General features: G+C 40.5%; 1 protein-coding gene across 1 annotated transcript in view; it reads left to right on the forward strand.

The window, feature by feature from the left end:
• Positions 1-26289, forward strand: part of GRID2 (glutamate ionotropic receptor delta type subunit 2) — a 740228-nt gene that overhangs the window by 210471 nt on the left and 503468 nt on the right. The window contains exon 5 of the mRNA XM_040344854.1: positions 24640-24813. Within this exon, the coding sequence (XP_040200788.1) occupies positions 24640-24813 (174 nt within the window). The remainder of the gene's footprint in view (positions 1-24639; positions 24814-26289) is intronic.

The raw sequence follows: 26289 nt of genomic DNA on the forward strand, positions 1-26289 counted from the left end.
ATTTTCCACCAATTGAAATGCAATGATAACAACAACATACTATTAGAAACAAAACATAAAATTAAAAATGTGTCAGATTTTAAACCAGCACAAGGAATGATGACTAAGTTGGACAATTGGCTGATGATAAAATGGGCCAGTTTATGGTTTCCAGCATTAGGTCAAAGAGGGGCTAAACAGGGGTAAATGGAGAAAAATAGAGGGGGAGGGGAGAAGAAAAGTGGAGGGGAGAGGGAGAAGAGGAGAGAGGGGAGGAGGGGAGGAGGGGAAGGGGAAAAATTGGGTCCCTATGTAAAAGGGGCCCTATAAAAAAAGGTTTATAGGAGATCATTTTGTTGAGGCCAGGGGGAATGGTGGCGTTCAATAGTTTTATCCACATTGTTTCTCGTTGCAAAATAATCTTGTCCCAGTCCCCCCTCTTAATATTGCGCTTACGGGATACTACGAACCAATGGTTGAGGGTGAAGGATGCGTGAGGGATGCGTTTGACGCAAGTAATAGTGTTGAAATAAATTATAAATTCAGCGCCAACATAAATAAATATAAAATGTGATTAAAGCTGCTCCTCTGTGTTATGTGTGAACCATAAATATATAGAAGGTGATTATAGAGGGTGCTAAGCTATAGCCATTAATACTATAGATCAACTAAATATGTGATAAATTCCAATATAAAATACCAGTATACAAACAAATACACACAAGTGATAATATTGCATATACTAGTGATACAATAGTAACAGTAATCACTGTTAGAGTGAGTCCCAATAATAGTGATAAATTCAATGAGGAATCCTCTTCACAAATAAACGTATATCTTGCTTAAGGTGATGTTAATAATCCTCCACCATACATTCAAAGATCTGTCTTCACCCAAAGTGCTCAGATATAAGATGTGCTTACCACAAATATCTGACTTCTTTACTGAAAAATAAAGTCAGATATAGCGTTGACAGGATTGTGCCTGTACCAGTGACGTAGAGTGAGGGGGGGGGCAGGGGGGGCTGGCCCCAGGCGCAACATTTAGGGGGCGCCCGCCACTACGTGTTACAGTGGCTGCCTCCTCCTAAATGTCCTTTACTGTGTCTGTGCTCTGCTGCGCCCACCCCCATGTTCAGTCTCAGGCGCCCTGTGATTGGGCGTATGGGGTCATGTGCGGCGGAGGGGCTGGCCTGTCCACGATCGCGGTAGATCCTGAAGTCCCGCCTTCGCCCAATCACAGGGTGCAGGAGACTGAACATGGGTGGAGGCAGGACTCCAAGATCTACCGCGATCATGGACAGGCCAACCCCACCGCTGCACATGACCCCATATGTCCAATCACAGGGCACCTGAGACAGTGACTAAACATGCCGGTACATTGCGGGGAATACGAAGATTATCTCCGAGCAGAGCGCAGAGGCTGCAGAGTGAAGCAGCAGGTGTGCCGAATATGGCGAGTCAGCCTGGAGCCGCTCTCCGCCTCCGCATGGACACTTACTGTGTGTTCTATGAACAATGAGATCGGATCCGCAGGACTGTCCTGCGGATTCCGATTTCATTGTTCATAGAAAGCACAGTAAGTGTCCATGCCTCCACCCACGTTTCTCTCCTGTCCTTGTGTGTGCTGTACCCCTATTTATGGACCCCTCTCAGCTCCCATCCATGGACCCCTCATCTCATGTGACAGTCCCAGCTCCTGTTAATGTCATCTCCCACTGATTCCATTCCCCCCCCCCCCCATGGATGTGACAATCCCAGCTCCACTGATTTCCTCCTGTCTTGTTCCATTCATGTGTATAAAGAAGTGTGTCTTTCCTATCTTCCCTCCACCTCTCCTCCAGGCTGCTCCCCCTCTCCTCTCCATTCCTCTCTCTTCTCCAGCCCACTCCCCCCACCTGTCAGCTATGCCATACTTGACATCACAATCCCAGTACACCTCCACTACACCGCATAGCACAGCTTCATTACACAGCACACCTTCACTACACCGCACAGAACCTTGGAGCTCAAGGTGAGGAGAAAGCAGACGAGAGCAGGGAGGAGACGTATTAGGCTGTGCTGTTGACTACGCATATCGGGGCGTGGCCCTTCATCAGGTCATGTGATTGTGTCAGCCAATGGGGTTTTTATAGGAAGTGGCTGCAGACACAGGAAATTTCTTAAAACGAGCATACCAGGTTTCATCTACTGCAGCAGACCTCTATAGTTAATAATACCAGTTACAAATCAATAAAATAAAACAAAAACAAACACTTATAACATTAATCGGAATTGATGAATATGTATAATATTTGGATAACATTTTTTAAATAATAAATAAAAAATAGATGATATGGTAAAAAACTAAAATATACAAAAAAATGGATGGACAATGAAAGTGGCAAAAATAGAAATAAAACTGAAAGTAACAATAACGTGAGATCGAATAAAAAAAGAGATAAGAATAAAAATGAAAATAAATATAATTATAAATGTGAATACAAAATAAATAATAAATAAATAAAAACAAAACAAATAAAAAATATATAAAAATAGATTTAAAAGGATATAGGATAAAATAGAAAAAAAACAACAATTAACTGTTAACCAACATGCAAAAATAGAGTTACATGATGCTACTGATTTCCAGCACCTCATTTAACCCATTGGGGGATAAGAAAGACAATTTATTAATCCAAAAGGATTCACGTTTGCATATTAAAGAGAACCTCTCATTATCAGTGAGGGAACCACTTGTAATGTATTCAATGGCTACAACCTTTAAACACTGAATGTTCTTGGCATGGTAGCTCTTGAAGTGGCGGGGAACACTATGTTCATGTATACCCTTCTGTATGAACCGCCGATGCTCACCCACCCGTTTACGTAGGGTGTGCATGGTGCGGCCCACGTAGAGCAGATGACAAGGACATATCAACACGTATTCCGTGGAACAAGTGATGAATTGCTTAATGTCATATATGACATTAAGCAGATCGGCTGTTCCATCTTTCACCACAGAATACTGATCAGGCTCGATTGGCCCTAAATCCACATAAGATCAGGATTTGACCTCCCTCCCTGCCCTATGTGCCATTATTGCATACAGGACTTACGAGTTTTCCATCTACGGCAGCACACCTTTCCACCATCTGGCAGATCGCATGCCTTTTCTAAGGTACCCATATTGACAAGCAAGTTTACTTTTGACATCATGCAATGGAGGATTGTATTTGCTTTTAAATATTCATGGCATCATTAAATTGAGACTTATTTATTCATGCCTGTTTGTTCATTTAGTCTGCACTGGAATTAGCCCACATTAGCACTTTATATATGGTTGCTTCTGACCCTTTACATTTATTACACCTCTCCTGGTGTGCTTTTTCCATATAGCAGCTTTTTTTTGGGCTTATGCAGGACGCACATCAATATTTTGGTTGTTTGGCGGCAGACTTGTTTTTACTGTTTCAGTGGAATAAATATATATTCCACAGTATTTAGGGTAAGATAAACAATTATAACAATAATACAGATTCAAGAGCACATATTTAAGGAAAAGGCAAGGCCATACAATCTTAACAGCTTGCCGACTGCCTCACACACATTATATATATATAAGTTGCTTTTAAGCAGCTGCCTAGCGGGCGCGGGCGGTCTCCATCTCCGTGCGCGTGGGATGTCCGCCGGTGTCCCACGATCGGGTCACGGAATGGCAGAACGGGGGAGGCCTTTGTAAACAAGGCATCTCCCTGTTCTGCTTAGTGACACTACACTTATCGTCTGCTCCCTCTCATTGGGAGCATTGATCAGTGATGTTAGAATCACTCCCTAAGACACACTTAACCCCTTCCCCACCCCCTATCGGTTAACCCATTCCCTGCCAGTCACATTATACAGTAACCAGTGCATTTTTATAGCACTGATCGCTGTATAAATGTTAATGGTCCCAAAATAGCATCAAAAGTGTCTGATGTGTCCGCCATAATGTCGCATATCACAGATCGCCGCCATAACTAGTAAAAAAAAGTAATAATAAAAATGCCATAAAATGACCCCCTATTTTGTAGACGCTATAACTTTTGCGCAAACCAATCAATATACGCTTATTGTGATTTATTTTACCAAAAATATGTAGAAGAATACGTATCAGCCTAAACTGAGAAAAAAAATGTTTTTTAAAAAAAATAATTGGGGATATTTATTATAGCAAAAAGTAAAAGATATTGTTTTTTTTTTCAAAATTGTTGCTCTATTTTTCTTAAAGCAAAAAATAAAAGCCGCATAGGTGATCAAATACCACCAAAAGAAATCTCTATTTGTGGGAAAAAAGGACGCCAATTTTGTTTGGGAGCCACGTCGCACGACCGCGCAATTGTTAGTTAAAGCGACGCAGTGCCGAATCGCAAAAAGTTACCTGGTCTTTGACCAGCAATATGGTCCAGGGCTTAAGTGGTTAAGATGGGTCAGTAAAGCTCAGTACAACAATTTACATATTTATAGCCAGTAAGTCTGCAAGTGCACAGGCACTCTCGTGTTGCATGATGTAGACACAGTCAATCGAGGTTGCAGGAAAAGTTGTTAGGATTTAAGTTTGGACAGAGTAGTGAAAGGTACACAAAGGGTGGTTGGTTAGGTACTGCTTTAGGGGGTTGGTCTGAGCACTGTGGCAGTCAGTATACATAAAAGGAGTGCTAGGGGTGTATAGAGGCTCAAGTAAAACTAGTTTTTCATGCAAGTTCAGATAGTACCAGCACACCTACAAACAGAAGTTACATCATCCAGAAGTGCCATTTTACTTTATAGGATGACAGCTTAAATGTGTCAGTTGAAACATAGTTTAACTAGAATAGTGTAATTTAACAGGCATGTTCATCTGAAAAGTATTAGGTACAGCTAAGATGCCACAGAGGCCTGAGATGTTTGAGAGAGCATAAGGGAGTCTGGCTGCTGTGTTCAAAAGATTTGGGGTGATATTTTACAGCTTAGTTGAGTCCCAGAGTCCATGAAGGATTTGATTGTCAGTGGATTGCACTAAATTTTGCCAATTGTTGGCGAGAGTAGTGGCCGTGAGGTGCTTTTTATCTCCACCTCGTGCCAGATCTGGGAGCTCAAGTGTCCATCTTAGGTGCACACTAGGTCACGCCTCTTATTTTCTGCATGTTTCCATTAGCAATATAGAGCATTGTAACTATTTTCCCTTTCTCTGGACCATTACTGATAGAATTTGAGAAAGGTGTATTTTTTTTGGCCTTGCTGCAACTGACATACATTTTATACCAAGAAAGAACATTATCTATGGTGCATTATGGATTAATCGACCAGAAATGCAGGATATTACTCTGGACCCAGCAGATGCCAGGTGTTATTTTGCTTCAGAAAATCTATATTTAATTCAGAGCATAAATGGCAAATGAATTAAATAATCCATCAATGTGCCTTAGGGCTGTACAAAGCAGCTTTAGTTTATTCAAAAGACCAAGGAAAAATAGCTAATATACCTTTTCAAAACGGGGTCTCAGCAAAGCCTCAGAACTGCTTGATTCTGTATAAGCAAGATACACTTCATAAATAGCAGGCACAGATTGCACTGACGTATATATCAATTGATTTACACAGAGTAACGGAAAACTAAAGAATGGATTTCATTCTGTAAAGCGCAGCTTACATTTCACCCTAAAGGAAAATGTATAACTTGAGAAATATATTTTCCTTTATTTTTGGCAGTATAAGGAAGGAATGGATTATAGAAGAGAAGAAAGAGTGATTTGAAGGTGTTGTCCATAGCAATCAGTTAAATATTAAAACTCATATTAAAATTTAGAAATGTGTCAGCTAGACTGTGCTTGTTATAAGAAATACCCCTGTGAGTTCCAGTGCTAGGTGTGTGACTCTTCTGCTGCTTTCTTCCTTCAGTTCTCTTCCTTCCCGCAAATATTTAATCAGGCCACAGTTTGATACCATTGCCCAAATGCTATACAACTGTGATGGGTAAACTTCTGTCTCCTTCTGGAACCATTTCTACCACTTTCTGCTCTTTACACATACAGATTGGCCTGTCATTCATGTGCAACAATTGAGACTTCAGGTGCCTACCTTGTTTATCTAATAGTAAGGATGAGGTTCAGGTTCACCCATGGGTTTGCAGCAAATCCCCAGGATTCGCAAAGTTTGTGATAGACAAACATTTTGCCAAAAGCTCCACAGGTTCACTGCCAGAATTAAAGTGATTCTAAAGCTTTGAATATTTTTTTTTAAAATAACAAACATGTCATACTTACCTCCACTGTGCAGTTCGTTTTGCACAGAGTGGCCCGATCCTCATCTTCTGGGGTCTCTTGGTGGCTGTTTCGGCTCCTCCCCGCTTCTGATAACCCCCTCTGGGATGCATTAAGGTGAAAAAACATGAACCTTTACAACCCCTTTAAGAACTATATGTTATACAATGCATAGTCTTTGCCCATGTTCAGACGAGTGATAAAAGCCAATAATTATGTGTTGGAGCAGTTATGAAGAGCTGAGATACAGTTTTTTTACCTTCATTTTCTTAACTATGGAGTTTTTTTGACAATAGCCTGCTTATTAGAACTACAAATAGCCAGAATGTATTTTCCCTGAGGCCTCGTACACACAGCCGAGTTTCTCGGCAAAAACCAGGAAACCGGTCGTGTGTACACTTTTCGACGAGGAAACTGACGAGGATCTCGTCGGGCCAAAAAGAGAACATGTTCTCTATTTCCTTGACGGCAATGGGAAAATTTGGCTCGCTGAGATCCTCGGCGGCTTCACAAGGAACTCGACGAGCAAAACGATGTGTTTTGCCCGTCGAGTTTCTCGGCCGTGTGTACGCGGCCTGACAGAAATGAATTTGGTTTATTGCAAAGTTCACCAACTTAGAACAAGGTTCCCAAGCAGATTCACTTATCCCTACCCCATTTCCTCTTGACAGCACTTTATTTTCTGCCATTAAAGAGTTAATTTAAAGCAAATGTGTTTTTACATAATACTAATGTTCTCTACCTGCTTGATTAGGTGACCTCCAGGATGTCAGCTAGTAACTTTGAGTTGCTATGTTGTTTGTTTCTTTATGAACTAGAACTGCTAGAAGTACATGCACAAATCCTGTGTGTAACTGAACACTGATGGGGCAGTTCCACAAAGATCTGCCTATCTTTAGACAGGCGTAGCGTATCTAATATACACTACGCCGCTGTAACTTACTTTTTCTTCTTGTGAATTCTCAAAGAATCCGCGCATTAAGTTACAGCGGCGTAGTGTATCTATTGTGGCGTAATGGCGCGCAATTTCAAATGGGAGTGATGGGGGCATGTTCTTTGAAAATACGTCATGACCCGACGTAAACAAAGTTTTTTTTGAACGGCGCATTCCTATTCACGAACGACTTACGCAAACGACGCCAAAAAATTAAAATTAGACACGGGAACGACGGCCATACTTAACATTGAGTACGCCACCATATAGCAGCTTTAACTATACGCCGGAAAAGCCAAACGGAAACAACGTAAAAAAATGCGACGGCCGCTCGTACGTTCGTGGATCGTCGGAAATAGCTCATTTGCATACTCGACGCGGAAACGCCACCTAGCGGACTCCGAAAAATTGCATTTAAGATCTGACGGCGTACTAAGGCGTACACCTGTCGGATCTAACCCAGATGCCGTCGTATCTTGTTTTGTGGATACAAAACAAAGATACGACGCGGGAAATTTATTAGCTTTAAATGAAAGAACCATTAGACTTAAAGGAGTTCAAACACAACTGCATGGACAAGCATCATGATAGACTTAATCTACAATACCTTGCAATGAAGTTACAAAAGTCTTTCATTCTTTTTTCTTTGCAAAACTTCAGAATTCTTAGCTTTATTTTTGGTTTGATGTGTGCGCTATTGATTCAGCTCCAAAGTATCCAACTAAAGTTAAAGATGACCTTCAATTTGCTAAATCTGAAAGACTTACTTCACACACTCTTAGGCCTCGTACTCACGACCAAACATGTCTGCTGAAACTGGTCCGCGGACCAGTTTCAGCGGACATGTTCGTTCGTGTGTAGGCAGTAACGTACAGAATTCCAGCAAACAATCGTCGGCCAGACCGTTTTCCAACGAACAACTGTTTCCTGGTCTTGCTTTAAAACAGTCTGCTGGAATCGTGTCCGTCAGACATGTTCGGTCGTCTGTACACAAAAGCAGCGTACAAAAACCCCGCGCATGCTCAGTCCAAATGAGGAGACGGGAGCGCTCGTTCAGGTAAAACTCGCGTTTCTTTGGGATATGGCACATTCGTCATTAGAAACCTTTTATTCTAGCAAGAGAACAATGTCTTAAAAAGGCGCACTAAACCACATTTTAAAGCCTCGTTTTATTAATTCTTCTCTTGCTAGAATAACCCCGTTCTCTTGCTGATGCAATTTCAATAGAGTTGTCCCATACTGAAATGTCACATTTCTTGCTTGTGATGTAATCCTTTAATAATGTTTTCTATGCCAGACGTGTGTTTTGGTTGGTGGTCCTCCATAATTTAGAGTATTCATTTTTGTAAAGGAATGTGCATTTTTTTAATTTCTTTTTTTGTTTCTAGTTATGTCACCATTTAAACTATTTTTTTTTTACATGTATTTTTAATTTTTTTTTTTTTTTTTGGTGTTTCATTAGAGAATATTAAACCATGTTGGCACACCAAATGTCCCCCCCCCCCCCCCAAGGAGTGTGTCCTTTGTAAATTACCCATTGTATATTTATTAAAGGTTTGCTGCCTAATAATCCCCACAGTATATCAAACAATAGACATGTTTTCAAATGAAAGCAAAAGGCCTTTTATTCTGGCAAATGTCATCACAAAAAAATAAAAAGAACGGCAGCACTAGAATAGATAGCAAACTATATGCAAACTTGCATTTCCAACATGGTGAAGGATAAACTTCCAAGCCTCAGGAGCCAAACACAAAAATATTAAGCAGCAGCACACAAACAAAGGAACCCAAACTGTGGTAGTACAAACAAGATGTCCTTTATGTGGAAGGAAATGGAAGGCAGAAAATCAACGTTTCCTCCTCTTTCCAGCCTTCCCTCCAGGCAGCCTTCCAGCGGATCGAACACGGGGTCTTGCAGGTGGGGTTGATGTGGCAGCAGGAGGATGGTGTTCCGCAAGCCGGGCCGGGTCACATAGCCCAGTGTCTGGGGTCAGCAGGCCCCTCTGCATCCACCAAAGTACCTGGTTCATCAGGGCCTTTGCCAGTCTTCTCTGGTCCTCCTCCCCTTCATTTAAATCATGGGCCAATGAGGCACTGAAGGCCTCTGTGGGGTTGAGGGGGGCCCTCATGATGGCGCTTGCCTCCTGGATCATGCGGAGGCTTGCCTCCTCCACAGGCCTCAACTGCCTCCTTCGGCCTGATGGCCTCACCTGGGGGGGAGAAGACTGGCTGGTGGTGGTTCTCCTGGCCGGGTGGACCTGCTGCAGGCCACTGGGCCCAGCCTCCTCCTGGCTGCCACTGACCCCGGCCTCCTCCTGGCTGCCACTGACCCCGGCCTCCTCCTGGCTGCCACTGACCCCGGCCTCCTCCTGGCTGCCACTGACCCCGGCCTCCTCCTGGCTGACAGACACCTGAGGATCTGCCACCTCCTGGCTGATCTCTTCTTCCTGTGTGTAAAAAAAAGGAATTTTTTTACAATTTCGCTAAATAAAACCACACTCATTTTCATGTTTTTCGTTCAGTATTTTCTGTTCATTATTACTTGAATACACTCTACTTCTGACCCCTGCAGTTGTCATCCCTGACACCTATTTGTCTGTACACCTTTTTGTTTGTTTTTTTCCAGCTTGGTTTTTTTTTTTCAATATCTAATCATTAATCCACCAAGAATTATTTAGGCCATAAATATAGAGGAAACTACTATACCTCCTCATCGAAGGGTGGCAGATCTGCATCTCTGTCAGCCAGGCCCTCTTCCTCCGACTCTGCAGGGCTGTGGTCATCTGGGGAATGTCCGCTGGAAGGTAGCATGGAGGAAAGGTTGGAAGAAAGACTGGACATCGTTTTCCTGCCTTCCATTTCGTCCCGCAAAAAAGCCATCTGTTTATAATACCACAGTTTGGGTTCCTTTGCTTGTCTTGCTGCTGCTCCCGATTTTTTGATTTTATTAGCTTTGTATGCTCTCCTGTATGTGCTTCTGAGGTTGGCAAGTTTATCCTTCACCATGTTGGCAGTGCATCCTGGCACCCAAGTTTGCATATAATTTGCTAGCTCTTCTAGTGCTGCCGCTCGTACCTCTTTATTGCAATATAACGAGTGTTTTGAATTCCACAGGATGGGCGTGTCCTGGTATTTTTGAAGTAAGGCCTCTATAGATTCCTTGCTTTGTAGGAGGTCCATTGCAATTTTTGAAAAATTATATTTCTTTTTGAGTCTAGATTACAAAAACATAAACCACAGAAAAATAAATATTCAAAAGGATCAGCGTTGACCTTGATCTAATATGTGTCTTCAAATTTATTACCTATATCTAATTCCAAACACAGTCTCTCTTGTTTAAACAATGATTGGCAGCTCGGCCGCATTGCTTGTACCAAACATTGATTTGCTAGATGCAGAGCCATTGTTCACATTGCAGTAAATATTTTAAATATATTAAATTAAACAATGCTTACAAATGTCAGTTTTCATCTAGGCACTCTTTCATGTGTAAATCTCATACCCCTGACAATGGATGACATAAAAGACACTTCCTAATGACCTCTGTACAACCAACACTTGAACAATACTTTGCCTGATCTGAATACACCATTCAAAAACTTGTCAATGAGGTACAGCATTGTTCACATCTCTATTTTGTGAGGTGTCCAAAAGCATTTGGATACCAAAATAACATTGTGGTACCCCATAGACAGAATAGCTTAAAAAGGGTGCAACCAACAGCCCAAACCCCCATCCCATGTGTCTACATTTTCAAGGCCTCTGCTGATCACATTTTTAAATTCCTTACCTTCCTGTCTCTCGCTCCTCGTTTCTCACGCTCGCCTAATTACCGCGTAAGATGCGTAATCACGGCGTAAACCTTTTTAACACTCCGCGTATTTATGAAACCCCGCCCTCGTCACCTTTGCGAGGCCCCTAATCAATGATTTTAGGAAATATGGCGTTAACTGTGTATGTTCTGGATGCGCTCGAAGATTCTCCGCGTAACGGACGTAAACACGTTGTTTGCATTCTCTACACTCCGCGTATGTATTAAACGCCGCCCTCTTCTCCGCCCATGGCGTAAGAATTCATCTTTTCCACGCCCATAATCTCTGTGGGAAAGGAAAGATGGCGATGTCACACGAGCGGGCACGATGCTCTCATGCCACAAGTGAAGGGACAGAGGCAGGGACGTCCCGATCAAGGAAAAGAAGATATAAAGCCACTAATATGCGGTTCCAGGAAATGGTGGAGTTAGTTTACATCATGCGAAAAAAGGACTATGATGGTGAATTAGGGCCATACAAGACCCCTAACCGCCGAAAGGCACATATTATGGACAAGGTGGCGAGGAGAATGCAGAGGATGTTTGGGATCACCAGGTCCAAGGAACAGCTGAGGAAACGATGGTCAGACTTAAAATTGAGGGAGCCACATCAGATGAAGAAAATACTTAAAATTCTGCGTAAAAGTAAGTAAATATATATTGGGTTTGGGGGGGGGGGGGTGGTGATTGTCTGCAATAATGTGTTGCCATGTATATTTCACCATCTGCCTCCTTGGCCTGCTTGTAATTTTAAAGACATGTTGTTATTTATTTTTTAGAACATAAATAACTACATATTTACAAACAGTGTTCTTAGTAAACAACGTAACATCACATAGTTTATCAGAAAGGCTCGGTTATTCCAGGAACAACACACCTGGACATGGCTCACTGGCCAAAAACTTTGTTTGTAAACATTGTGTAAAAGCTAGTTCTATAAAAAAAAAGAAGGAGAATGGGAAAGGCAAACAGGATTCATTCTAAAAACAGTGGTAATAAAGCAGATGTTTTCACATCTGCAATGCAGAGCACCTGTGTCTCCCCAAATCAAAAATGGGTTTTGGTAGGGTATCCCAGAAATACAGTTTAGGGGGGACATCCATGTGTGTCACTTTGCTAAAAAGGGGCAGGATCAGAGCTTGCCATATAGAAGTAATTGCAAAATGTAGGTTTGGTGAAAGATAAAAGTAACTAAATGAAAGCATCTTCTAAGCAATGTGTGCGATTTATGCTCTCCAATATCTGTGTGCTGATGAGTCTACATTTTTTTTGGTTTATTTCAGGGGAAAGAAGTCGCCAGCATTTGGAGGAGGCAGAGAGGGCCAGACAAGGCCAAAATCTGCCATCTCAACATGTGGAGGAGGAGGAGGATGTGGAAGGAGAAGAGGATGTGGAAGGAGAGGAGGATGTGGAAGGAGAGGAGGATGTGGAAGGAGAGGAGGATGTGGAAGGAGAGGAGGAAGGAAGAAAGGAGGAAGGAAGAGAGGAGGAAGAAGTAATTTTGGACTTAGAAGTCATAGCAGATGAAGGGCAAGTGGCGGAAGAACAATTTGGCGAATTGAAAGAAGGTGGATTGATGGATGAAGGAGGAGTCCAAGATGATGGGGAAGTGGTGGAAGAAGGAGGAGTGATTGAAGATGATGGGGAGGTGGTGGAAGAAGGAGGAGTGATAGAAGATGTCGAAGAGGTGGAAAGGAGAAGCCCATCAGGTCAGTGTCACCCTAGCTTGATTCCAAAAAACATATGTAGATAGGCCTCATTGAAAAATAATATTGTAAATGCCATTTTTTTTTTGTTGGTTTAGGGGAGGAGGATGGTGTGCCAAGATTTTCACGTGCAAGTGCTGCTATAATTATTCAGCAGGTAATGGAGTGCAGCACTGAAATGCACAATATGCGTGAAAGGATGTTTCTCATGGAACAGAATGTAACAAATGTCCTTTTGGAATGCAGCACGGAAATGGACAATATGCGGCAAAGAATGATGGTAATCGAAGCAAATTTTAAGAACATTATTGACATGATGGGCCGTGTCAAAGACTGAAACACCCCCCGCCCATCCCCCGCCCCCACAAACATTTTAACAGTTTGAATAATGAATACGCCAAAATTTGAAGATACACACACAGTGTGCCAACATGTGCTATCTGCCATCACAGAATATCTAATGTCTGTGCTTTGTGGGTCCAACCCCCTCCTCCATCCTCAAGTAGTTGAGAGGAAGGGTTTGCTCCCACAAAACACAGACATTGATCACCCATGATGTCAGATAGCACATGTGGCCATTTGTCTGTTGAACCAATGACATTTGGCGAGTTTGCACTGAATGTGTGTATCTTCCAATTTTGGCGTGTTCCAGTGTGAAAGCACACCATGACTGACTGCTGTTGTGAGTTTTTATATTTTTTGAATTTGATTTTGTTACTTTTTGACCATGTTGAACATTTTGGGATACTATAAAGTTTAGACCATAAAGAATAAACAACGCCAAAAATTATTTTCAATATATATATAGAATTATAAATCTCTCTAATCACTGAATTTAGTGAAGTAGAGATTTGACTCCAAATTCTCACCCAAAAATTTTGTTTTAGAAAAACACACCAAAAACAAGAAAAATGGTTACAAAATTATTGTTTTTTGTGCCTAAAAAATATGGCCAAAAATAAATTTAAGGCGGTAAACACCCCACCAAATATAATCTATATATATATATATATATGTAAACAATAAATCTAACTATATTTGAGGAAAAAAAAAGTGAACTTGTTAATAAATGTATAATCTGCATAATATTTTTGGTTGAATTACCTGAAAAAAAAAAAATTTTTTTAAAAAATTTTGAAGACTCCTAAGTACAAAAGCAGGGAGTAATGAAAAAAATCAAAAAATTTTTTTGGGGTCATGAACAAGCAAAAATAAAAAAAAATTGACCTCAACATTTACAAATGGAGTTGCTTCTTATTTCTAGACTCAATACCCTGTTTGTAGATGAGTGAATACTGTGCAAAATGTGGTTAGTTACTAAAAGTGGAGAAATCAATTATGCATTACAATTGAAGAAGTTAGTTAGAGAACCAGGAAGACAGAAAAAGAGAAAAAGCATTAATGACAAACAACTGTATAAAGTCCAATGGTCTAATTATTTATTATTTTTTAGAATATTCCTTTCTTTGGGGGCCGAATTAGAAAGAAATATGATCTGGCATAGCAATGGCCCCCCGACCCATGAAGTACTCAACATATTTGTCGCGTACCTCACGAGCTGATTGGGGGGCCAAGCCAGCGCGACCAGTGTCCAGCCCGGGAAGGGGATCTGAGGGTAGTCTTGCCTCAGAACCGATGTCGGGTAGGTACGTCTGGGAGTGCCTGCGTAAAAAGTTGTGCAAAATGCAGCAGGCAAATACAACGGTGTCCAATTTATATTCCGCCAGATGTATCGATGTCCTGAACAGGCGGAACCGGTTGGTGAGTATCCCAAAGGCATTCTCGACTACCCTCCGAGCCCTGGCCAACCGAAAATTAAACACACTCCTCTCTGAGGTGAGGGTCCTCTGGGGAAAAGGCCGCATGAGGTGAGGACCAAGCCCGAAAGCCTCGTCCGCTAGGAACACAAACGGAAGTCCTTCCACATTATCTTCATCTGGTGGCAATGCCAGACCACCAGCTTGGAGACGATCATAGAAATCAGTCCGTGCGAACACTCCCCCATCAGACATCCGGCCATTCTTCCCCACGTCCACATATAGAAACTCATACTGTGCCGACACCACCGCCATCAACACAATACTATGATAACCCTTGTAATTATAATAGTAGGACCCCGAGCGGGGTGGGGGCACAATGCGGACGTGTTTCCCATCTATTGCTCCACCGCAGTTTGGAAAATCACACCGCTGGGCAAATTGGGAAGCCACAGACTGCCATTCCTGTGGTGTGGAGGGTAGCTGTGGGGACAAACAAAATTAGAGATTTAGTACTTTGTAACAAATACATCCTACAAGCATCCTTGTGACAGTTCACAGTATTAAAATTGCATTAGAAAAATGTGCATGGAGAATTTGGAAAATGAAATATATAGGGCCACTTCATTAAGAGACTCCACAGCCCTCTGATGGGGACAATAAAAGTTTGAAGGGGGGGGGGGGGGGGGGGGGAAAAACCCCAAAAAGTCCTGTTTGAAAAAATGGCAAGGTGGGTTTGTCCCTAGGATAGCATGCTGGACAGGTTAATATTGGGTAAGGGACAAATATGCAGGTAGGCCAAGAATAAAACATGTAAAGCTGATATCAACATGCATAGGGAGAAAAGCTAACGTTAGTTAAACACACAGCATATCTGGGAAAATAAAAATAAAGTTAGTTGGCCACATTATTAGAGCCAGGAAACTTACCTTAATATACTCCTCATGCATAACTTTGATGATGGCAGCACACGTGTCCGGTATGATGACCCCAAGCGCCTGCGGAGAGATGCCTGTCGAGAACTTGAGGTCCTGCAGGCTCCTCCCAGTCGCCAGGTACCGCAACGTGGCAATAAGCCTCTGCTCGGCCGTGATGGCTTGGCGCATCACAGTGTCCTGCCTCGTGATATAGGGGGACAGAAGATCCAGCAGACGGTTGAATACGGGGTCCGTCATGCGGAGAAAATTCCTAAAGTCATTAGGATTATTCTCCTGGAGTTCCCTAAGCAGAGGCATATGTGAGAACTGGTCACGCTGGCGCAACCAATTCTTGGTCCAGAAACGCCTCCGCCCCCTGTTTCTGGCCAAAGTACTGGACAAATGAACATATCCAGCAGCCATCCCATAAACAGCACCAACTCGCGAAAATTGACGCTGCTGCTCCATCATGGCTTCAAACCGGCCGGCTGGTCAGTCAAGAACACACTGAAACAGAAAGCACTCGCAAATCCAGCACTACCTGCGACAAACGCGCGACAAACAGATACGAGCGCACAGGATGCAACTGCTAAAGCAGAAACAACCTGCTTGCCTATAGCCGAATGACAACTACGTTACCGCAAGCACACGCACTGAACCCGTGAATACACGCTGTCAAAGCCTGGAGACCGAGAAGCGCGAATCAGCTCTAACCAAACCTTCACTAACACGAGCAAACACGTAACTAGCAAAAGAGGAACAGAGGGCGGCGCCATTAACTTTGGTCTTCCCCTTTATAGTGACGTCGTACGTAGTTTACGTGCACGCGTTCCGGTACGACGGGAATTTGGTCCGCTGGTGTGTACACGCCAGCGGAACAAAACACAAATCAGCCTTGTACGCCGGAAACTGTCGGGCAGACAGTTTCCAGCGCACAGATCCGGTCGTGAGTACAAGGCCTTAGATATTTCAGTGAGTTTTGATATGGTCTTTACTTTTCTGTCCACCAGTCTGTATTGATTGAATTTGGAGCATTAAAGTAACTGCAGGTTTCATTATATATTTAGTTCCTTCTTAATACTCTTTCTATAGAACTGTCCATTTAAACACATTTTGTTAGAGTGTATGGATAACTAAAACCTTTTTTTAAAGAGTAGGAAAGTGTTGCCACCTTTATCAGTTTATCGTGTGCTGTCTGTATCCAATTGGAACATTTTTCCTTCACTTATTGTCCCAGTGATACAACAGAAAGTAAGAATAAATCTGTAAGTAAAGGGAATTTACCTTCAAGACAGCTGTAATTAGAACAGATGACCCTAATAGAAGATTTCTCCTCACCTCCAATACCTGTGACAGTTGCAAAACGTTTGATTTCCCATCACTTTTTGTCTCAGTAATAAGGGTTACCAGGACAGATAAAGAGGGCGAGCCTCATGCAGGAATAAAAACATAACAGGGCGTCTAAGCTCTAAAAAAAAAAACTGTATTATCTTTCATTTTGTCTAGGCCCCTTTCACACTTTTGCAACTTGTAAGTCTGCAATTTTTTGCTGCAATTTTTGTCATGATTTTTTCCACAATTTTTATGCTACTTGAAGCAATGCCTTTGTAATCTTGAGGTGTATGGACCTCAAGTCACATCAAAGTCGGACCAAAGTAGTGCAGGGACTACTTTGAAGTCCCTACGACTTGAAGTTATATGAATGGTACTCATTGGAAATCATGGGGTACGACTTGTCATGCAACTTTGCAGTCCCAAGTCGCAGGACAAGTCACACAAGTGTGAAATGGGCCTTAAAGGGTCACTAAAGGAAATTATTTTTTTAGCTAAATAGCTTCCTTTACCTTACTGCAGTCCTGGTTTTATGTCCTCATTGTTCGTTTTTGCTTTGATGTTGCTGTAATTCCTATCTGTTCTGGACACTTCCTGGTTGTCTGTTTCCTGATCACCACAGTACTGGGAGATTTCTCACTGTGGTGACTAATCAAGGAGTCGTGATTACTGTGTGTCAGCACCAATCCAGTTTCGTTTTACAAAGCATCACTGCCCTCTATTGGCTCTTTGTCTCTGTACATCAGAGAACCAGGAAACAACAGCAAAAACGAAACTAAACTGTAGGTACATTATATGATTGTTTTTTATCTATTTTTAATCATTTTTAAAGGGAATCAGTTAACTATTATGTCTCTATACCCTGTAAACAGTCTTTTCAGTTAAAAAAAATTCCTTTAGTGACCCTTTAAGAATAATTGTCTTGTTTGTTTTAAAGTTTTTCTGTAACACAATGGTAAACAAATGCGCACAAACAAATTGAACATGTAGTGAGCACAACAAACTTAGATTTTTTTGATGATGAACATTTTAGAGAATTGTAAGGCCTGTTCCAAATGTGTGTGACTTTATACTGTTTTACGATGCCCGTTCAACAAATAAAGGTTTTAGCAGCAAATGTAGGACAGCATCAACAGTAATTCAGCATCTAGGAATATCACCGTCAATGACGTTAAATCTTACTGGGGCTTGTCCAGAGTGAGTGTAGCTTATTTGTATGGCATACAATTCTTAAAGAGAACCTGTAAGGTTCTAAAAGTTTGGTTTGGAAGTTACCTGTAATAAAATGTATACTAACCTCTTTGGCAGCCTCTGTCTCTTACCTTGAATCTATTCTAGCACTACAACCTCTGTCAAACACTGCAGTATTTGATACTTACTGAAGTGTCAGATGCCTGTATTCCCCTGCATTTTCTGACCCCTATATCACTGCTTTGTCATGTAGTAACCTAAGGGACACAGGTGTTCCAAACTTTGCTGAAGAGTCTAAAGGGGGTAGGAGTCTTGGGTCACCACATATTTTAGATTTGAGCCTTTAGATTGCAGAGAACTTGAATTTTTTTTAGATCCTAACAAAGCCACTGTAAGTTAAAATATATTCTACCCCATCCGTTCAATTTAGATAAATGTATCTGTGTTTTCATTCTGTTTAACACTAGCCTTTCTCTCTTTTTTTTGTTTCATAAATTCTTATTGAATTAAATGAAACAGGCACAAGACATATGTCAAACAAATGACAAGTTGAAAAGGCAAAAAAAAAATCAATATCCAATATTTGAATTTTAAAGAGATTGCAAACCCAGAGAAAAAAAACTGTATCACATACTAGCTCATTATGAAATACTTACCTTAGAACAAATCCCTCCAGTGGGGCCCGCACACCGCTGACATTTTATCCAGTGTTTCTTCTGGGCTCACGGGCTCAGGCGCTGTGAGTGACCAGAGGCGCGATCACATCACTCCCACGCATGTGCGCAGGAGCCGCCGTTTACGGCATTAGCTCTGAAGGTTCTGGCAAGGTAAGCTGGACCTTCAGAGCTCATGTGCCGGTGACTTTATTTGCTGCATGCACTGTGAATATCTCCTAAACTGTGCAAGTTTAGGAGATATTCACAGTACCTACAGGTAAGCCTTATTATAGGCTTACCTGTAAGTACAAGTACAAAATAAGTCTTTACTTCCTCTTTAAGTACATAGAAGTATGTCAACTTTTGATAAAATAAACATCTTAGTTGGATAATAAAAAAAACAGATATCCATAGAAAATCATTTAAGTGTTATTACAATTACACAGGTCTGGTAAATATCAACTTTGGAATGATTTAGGTGGGTGGGGTAGGAGAATAATAAAGAAAGAAGAAGTAGGAAGGGGTACATCATCTAATGAGGTATTAGTTTAGTGGAATCTTTAAACTTTTAGCAAAGGTTGTGTGGTCCCACTGTTAATTGTTGTCCTAAAAAGGGGACCCGGAGGAAAAAAGTAGAACATAATTTCTTCACAATAAAGTTCCTTTTCTTTTTGAGTAATTCAGTTGCACTAAAATACCTAGTGATCCTGACGATTTTCCTTTGTGTTAATTTCATTTGAGCATGGCAAGCACACAAGAAGATCCATGATGGCATGGTCAGTTTGTGTGTCTGGTCTTCCCCTATGGAGATACCTGAATCTCTGTATTCAGTTTGTATGCCATGTTCTCTGCCCAACCCTCCTTAGGTACCTTTCTGTCAATCTGCTGCTGCTCATAGCCAATACACAGCTGGGGATAGTACTTCCCCACTGTGTGTAACACCAGCCTGTTTACTTTATAGCAGGCTTTGGACATGGCTACCACATAGTTTGATATAAAAACATATACTTTACAAAAGCAGTAGCAATTACACTTAAAATTCTATTTAATAGAATTTATTTGGCTTGTGTAGTATTATGCACAAAAATACTTTAACATCATCATTCCAAAATTGCCTATTTTTTCCTGAAAAATAAAGTCTGTTTTTTTTCCCCCTTCTCCTTGAGCAAAAGTGAATATTTCTAATTACTAATCTACCCTAAATAACCTACTTGAACGATTGTGATACTACCACCTGAAGAATGCTGACCAACTAAGTACATGTTCGTAGAGATGTCAACCAATATGTAGAATGATTGAATTGACATGGTGGATTTTCCCAGAATAACAAAGTAATCAATACATTTAGAGATGTCAACAGGTCTTTGAGACTTGTTATTAAAAACTATTTGATGGAATATATTTGGGCTGAATGAAGCTATTGATCTGTAACAAGCCTTTAAATCCGATTATAGATTTTTATTTTTTTTAAAAGCTTGAATAAGGAAATATTACCATAGTGAGGTTGAGGTTGATTGAGGCTGCAAGATCGGGGCCACCAAAGGTGTTTTTTAAAGTAATCTAGCATAAATAAACATGCGTGTACCATTTAAGGAAACACCACTGATACTGGCCTGGAAAAAGATTATGGATTGCTTGTGAAAACTATTCCTGGCAATTGATTGTTCTGACTAAAGCCAGAAAGAGAACACTCGATATCCAAAGACAATTGTTTCCCATTTTGACTGTAAAAAGACTTCTATGGGGACATTCATTAAATGTTTACTATGAAACACCTATAGCTAAGACAGAAAATGAATTTTACTTTGTAAGATATATTATGCAGCATCATGTATAAAGAACATGATGGAAGGGCTGAACGTTTGCGAAAATACCCTGTTTTAAAGTTGAAATGTAGTTATGATTTTTCTTGCATAGTTACATTGGACCAATGTAAACATGCATATCTCATACCTGAAAGATGCCTGTAAGCTGCTAATCATAGTAGTGGTCATCGCTACTACAGTGATATCATTAATCTTCCAGGTCCAATGTCAAGCGTCTGCCCTTCTGCATTGTAATCACAGGGGGCTTCTTGCTCTGCACTGTCAACATTCATAGACAGCCTTGTATGTTTTCAAATAATACAAGGAGCTCTCTGATTGGACAAGGTGGAGAGGTGACACGGTGATGCCACATTCTTCCCTTAAACCAATTAGAGAAAGTTTTGTGCTCATAAAAAAAAATACAAGGCGCTCTCTGAATGGTGTCAGTGCAGAGCGAAAGCCCCTCTGTGATTACTATGCAAGAGAACAGCTGCTTAGCTTTGGACCCGGAAGGCTCCTACCATCACTGTAGAAGCAGTGACTATTACATTGATTTACAGCTCCTGCAAGGATTGGTCAAGTATGAGATATGCATACTTAAGGCCCCGTACACGCCGTCGGTTTGGTCCGATATGAATGAACCAAAGTTCATTTTCATCGGACCAAACCGACCGTGTGTATAGGCTATCGGTCTGTTTTCCTTTGGTCCAAAATTTTAAAACATGCTTTGAACTGATGGTGTGTACACACATCAGGCCCGTACGGCCACTTCAGAGGTGAACCGATGAAAACGGTCCGTCAGACCATTCTCATCGGTTTTGTCCGACCGTGTGTACGGGGCCTTAGTTGTCAAAGCTAGACCCATGTAATTATGCAAGAAAAACCATGCCTAAAATTTTAATTAATATGTGTTTATTTACTATCAAAAATGTGGTTTTGTCTGACTTTGCTGAAAAACAAAATGCTGCTTTCCAATAGCAGCACATCATTACCCCATAATCTTGTACTTGTTCAAGGTGGTGTCTTGTTTGGACAAGAGACAATATTTTAAACCACAAAAGTGGGTCTTTTTTTTAAATGGTATACTTCTTTGCACACAGTTCAGACAAGCTTTAGCTTGTGTTTCCTCAATGCCAATAGACCTACTTTTGGTGAGATCAAATTAATTTTTACACTAAATTGTGAGACAATCCTTGTAAATTTGGAGAGACCACATGTTTAAAACACAACTGATGAAACATACAGTAGTACCCACAGTATTTACAACATGGGTTTTTGGAAGCTATTCAAATCTCTTCCTGCCTGTAATTAACAGCAAATAGAAAGGGGAAAGGGAACCCAGAAGTGAACCCAGTTCAGACTTCAACTGTAGTGCAGAGCTTTCTGCTCGCTCCCAGGGGATCTCTTGTATATGTCTAGTCCTTGAGCCTACTTTGAATTATCAATACGGCTCTATATACAGCATACTCCTATGGTTGCATGTAGCCTAGCCAAGTGACTCAGTGAACTACTTTGAAGTATACCTATGTATCTTCCTAGCTCCTTTTTTGAGGGCTGGGTATTTTTCCTTGTGGTTTGTTCGTATCTACCATCCCCTGTGTGAAGCTTCACTCTGAAGATTTCTTCATCTAGGAACCACTCATTCCCTTGGCTTTGCTTTATCAGCACTGCACTCTCTCTGCATGAGCCAATTTCCTTCCAATATTGGATATCTTTGTTAGCTATTTGCTGATCACGATTTGAATTATCTGCAAGATAGTGAGACCCTTTTTTTTGCTCTTGCAATCATTATATCCTGAACTGTGTCCTGAAGAAGCCTTACGGTGAAACGTGTCGATGCACTCGGGCTCTTATATAATTTTCATTTCATATGTATGATTTTTAACAATTGTTATGTCCTTATGAATGTGTCTTTTTTCTATTAAAATTATTTCTATGTATTAAATGAAATATACTGTAGTGAAAAGGACTTCAGCGCTACTAACAAATAATCTCAAAGAAACTGCACAAAAAATAACTAAATAATACAGCAGCAATCAAAAAACGGTGAACTAAACCAAATGATAAATTAATAAATACTGATGGTCCGTCACTGTAGGCTTCACCCCCACATGTATTGTCACTCGTCACGTGACTTAGTCATGAGAATACCCATGACTAAGTCACGTGACGAGTGACGATACATGTGGGGGAGAAGCCTACAGTGACGGACCATCGGATGTCTATCCCGAGTGAGGAGTCCACTTAAACTGAGCGGCAACATACCCTGTCTATAACATAAGCAAGTATACGTGAGTGCACTAAGTGCAGCCTTTATCCACATCTATATGGTACAATATTGCGCTATGGTTCCTTTTCCTCCTCTTTTGCATGTGACTGAATGAAACTGGAAACATCTGATCGCTTGCTGGAGGTTGTTGTAACCTGATCATATTGAAGTGAGATATTGGCAATTAGGGAAGGATCACTGCAGACTGGCTGATTTAATCATCAGGACTTTTTCACGATCTACTCACATATATTAAGAGTTTCTTCACCAGTTTTTTTTGCTTGATTGTATATGTACTTTTCACATTGCACATGAGTTAATACGAGCGCATCAGTATTTATTCATTTATATGTATTCCCATTGTTTACTGTGCCGTTAAAGTCCGAATTGGGTTCACTTCTGGGTTCCCTTTCCCCTTTCTCTTTACAATAATACTATTTATGAATGTGGAAATGTGAGTGCTGTTTCTTTTTTATTCTGTAATTAACAGCACTCACTTTTTAGAGCTGAAATGCAAGCAAACAGCTCAATACACAGCAGATGAAATACATATAAGGGAGCTGCTTTACCCGACAAGGTATTTTTATATTTGTACAACCAGTCATATGGCACGGCCATGCAGATTATACCACTTTGTCTATGACAGTCTTTGACAGTCATCTGTCTGCTCATCTTGTTTTCACCACGTTTCTTGTTAGCACAGTTGCATTCAGCACTTGTGTTTGGCTCCTAGTGTTGCCCTACCATTCACCTGTCTGCAAACTGATCTGTAGGGAGTTGATAGGTAGAAATCAAGTCAATAGTAGCACTTTTTGCAACTACAAGTATGATATTATGTATAGACTTACACAATGAAAATGTTATTTTGTTTTAATGAATGTGCTATTAATCTAGTGAAAACCTAATTTATAGCCAGCTTTGTATTAACAATGTCTTTTCTCGGGTGAGGTTTTATTAGCATCACAGTAGCTTTTTCATTTACATTCTTTCAGTGCTCATTTTTGTTACCCTTTAAACCCACTTAAACCTATTTGTGTGCAGCAGGCATTTGACAGCATGAATGTTTATACCTCCTATGATCTCCATTTAACGTACTTGTTATGCAAATCATACAACATTTAGTCCTGTGTAGTTATTATACGTATGGTAAATACAACTTAAAAATTATGTCTGTATACATCTTTGTAGATGAAAAAACATGCACAAGTTATTGTTTTTCTTCAATGAAAATATCACTATTTTAAAATAATTTCAATATTTGTTGCCCATTATGTTCTACATACACCATTGTTGAATATTTATATAGTAAATATAAAAAAAAACAGTCTACACAAGATAAAGGCGACAATAAAATTATAATTACACAACATACTTCTAATAAAGACTTATATACGTTTGCAAGCGGGACAGATTTAATTCAGAATTGCCCGCTATAGATTTTCTATGATTAATTCATCCCTCTCTCTATCAACAGTTAACACACTGTTCAAGGTAATTGTTTTACCTTGTAAGTCCTTGAATGTAATTTGTTATTGTAATATGCATTCATTTTATTTCAGATCACAAAGAGGATACTGCTTGTAATATATGCAAACTGATTATTTTTTATTTTTTATGCTTTTTTTGTTTTTCTTTGAGCGACTATCTGAATTATACAAAATGTTATGTTTTATTATATGTAAATATTTGAAATATATTTTGTGATTCCACTGACCAATGCATATGTGTACTCTTGAAATAGTAAATTTTAAATAAGGTATCTGTTGGGGGTTATTCCCAAAAGATGCTATTAAAACTTTATGTCAGTAGAAGTCTCTTGTAGAGAGTAAACAAGATTAATCATGTATGTAACATAAATATACTATATGCAATTTGTTCAAAAGACTGTTAAAGATAATTAGCAATTGTTTTTGTTATATATATATATATATATATATATATATATATATATATATATATATATATATACAACAATGTGAGAAACACTGAATTTTCCATAATTGTTCTTCCTTCCACTCAACAGGAGATAAATGACTTGGATGTACAGGACCTGGTCAGAAGGTCGATTGGAAGGTTAACAATTATTCGTCAGACCTTTCCAGTACCCCATAATGTGAGTCAACGCTGTTTCCCTGGCAACCACCGAATATCTACTACGCTCTGCGACCCAAAGGACCCATATTCCCAGAGCATGGAGGTATACAATTTAATTTTGTTTCTGCTTGCTGCTATGTATATTAATCTCTCGTCCCAATACAATATATACTGTAAATTGCATTTTCAATATATAGAACTACTGTAACTCTAGAACTACAGCCTAATATAGTAAAGCGTTTTCATTTTGAAATGCTGCTTAAGTCAGAGCAATACAAAATAAAGTCTGATATATGCTGCTAGGGATTACTGCACTTAAAGCAGTTATAAACTATGGTTGGTAAAAAATAAAACAAAAAAAAACCTGTAAGGCAATTGTATAATGTGTATGCATTGCATACTAGCACATTATGGAATACTTACCTTAACCACTTCAGCCCTAGAGAATTTGGCTGCCCAATGACCAGGTCACTTTTTGCAATTCGGCACTGCTTCGTTTTAACTGACAATTGCGCGGTCGTGCAAATAAAATTGATGTCCTTTTATTCCCACAAATAGAGCTTTCTTTTGGTGGCATTTGGTGATCAACTCTGCGTTTTATTATTTTTTGCGCTATAAACTCAAATAGAGTGACAATTTAAAAAAAAGCAATATTTTTTACTTTTTGCTATAATAAATATCCCCAAAAAATATATAAAAAAACTAATTTGTTTCCTCAGTTTAGGCCGATACGTATTCGTCTACATATTTTGGTTAAAAAAATCGCAAAAAGCGTTTATTGATTGGTTTGCGCAAAAGTTATAGCGTCTACATAATAGGCTATGGTTTTATGGCATTTTTATTATTATTATTTTTGTATTAGTAATGCAGAGATCAGCGATTTTTATCGTGACTGCGACATTATGGCGGACACATTGAACACTTTTGACGTTATTTTGGGACCATTGTCATTTATACAGCAATCAGTGCTAAAATAATGCACTGATTACTGTGTAAATGACACTGGCAGGGAAAGGGTTAACCACTAGGGGGTGAGGAAGGGGTTAAGTTCACCCTAGGGACTAATTCTAACTGTGTGGGGGCTGGGCTTACTGTGACATGACACTGATTGCTGCTCCTGATGACAGGGAGCAGACAATCAGTGTCCTGTCACTAGGCAGAACAGGGAGATGCCTTGTTTACACAGGCATCCCCCCATTCTGCAGCTCCGTAAAATGATCGTCGGACATTGGCGGACATCTAGTCTGTCTGCACGCCCACATGGCTGCAAATTTAAAGGTACGTACATGTACGCCCATTTGCCTGTGCGTGACATTCTGCCGATGCAAAAGTGCATGCGACGTTCGGCAAGTGGTTAAACCGAAGCCCTCCTGCAGATAGCTAAGAGGGATGACATCTTCCCCTGGTCTTTCTTTTGGGTTTGCACGCTCCAGCTGTGTGATTGGCCGGAGCCATGATGACATCACTCCTGCGCATGCGTACATGAGCCCTTAGTTCCGGCACAAAGCTCTGAAGTTGCGGCAAGGTATGCCAGAACTTCTGAGCGCGTGCCCCAGTGATGTCACTGGCTGCATGCAGG

The sequence above is a fragment of the Rana temporaria genome, chromosome 1 (genome assembly GCF_905171775.1).
Source record: "Rana temporaria chromosome 1, aRanTem1.1, whole genome shotgun sequence".
Classification (NCBI taxonomy): Eukaryota; Metazoa; Chordata; class Amphibia; order Anura; family Ranidae; genus Rana; species Rana temporaria.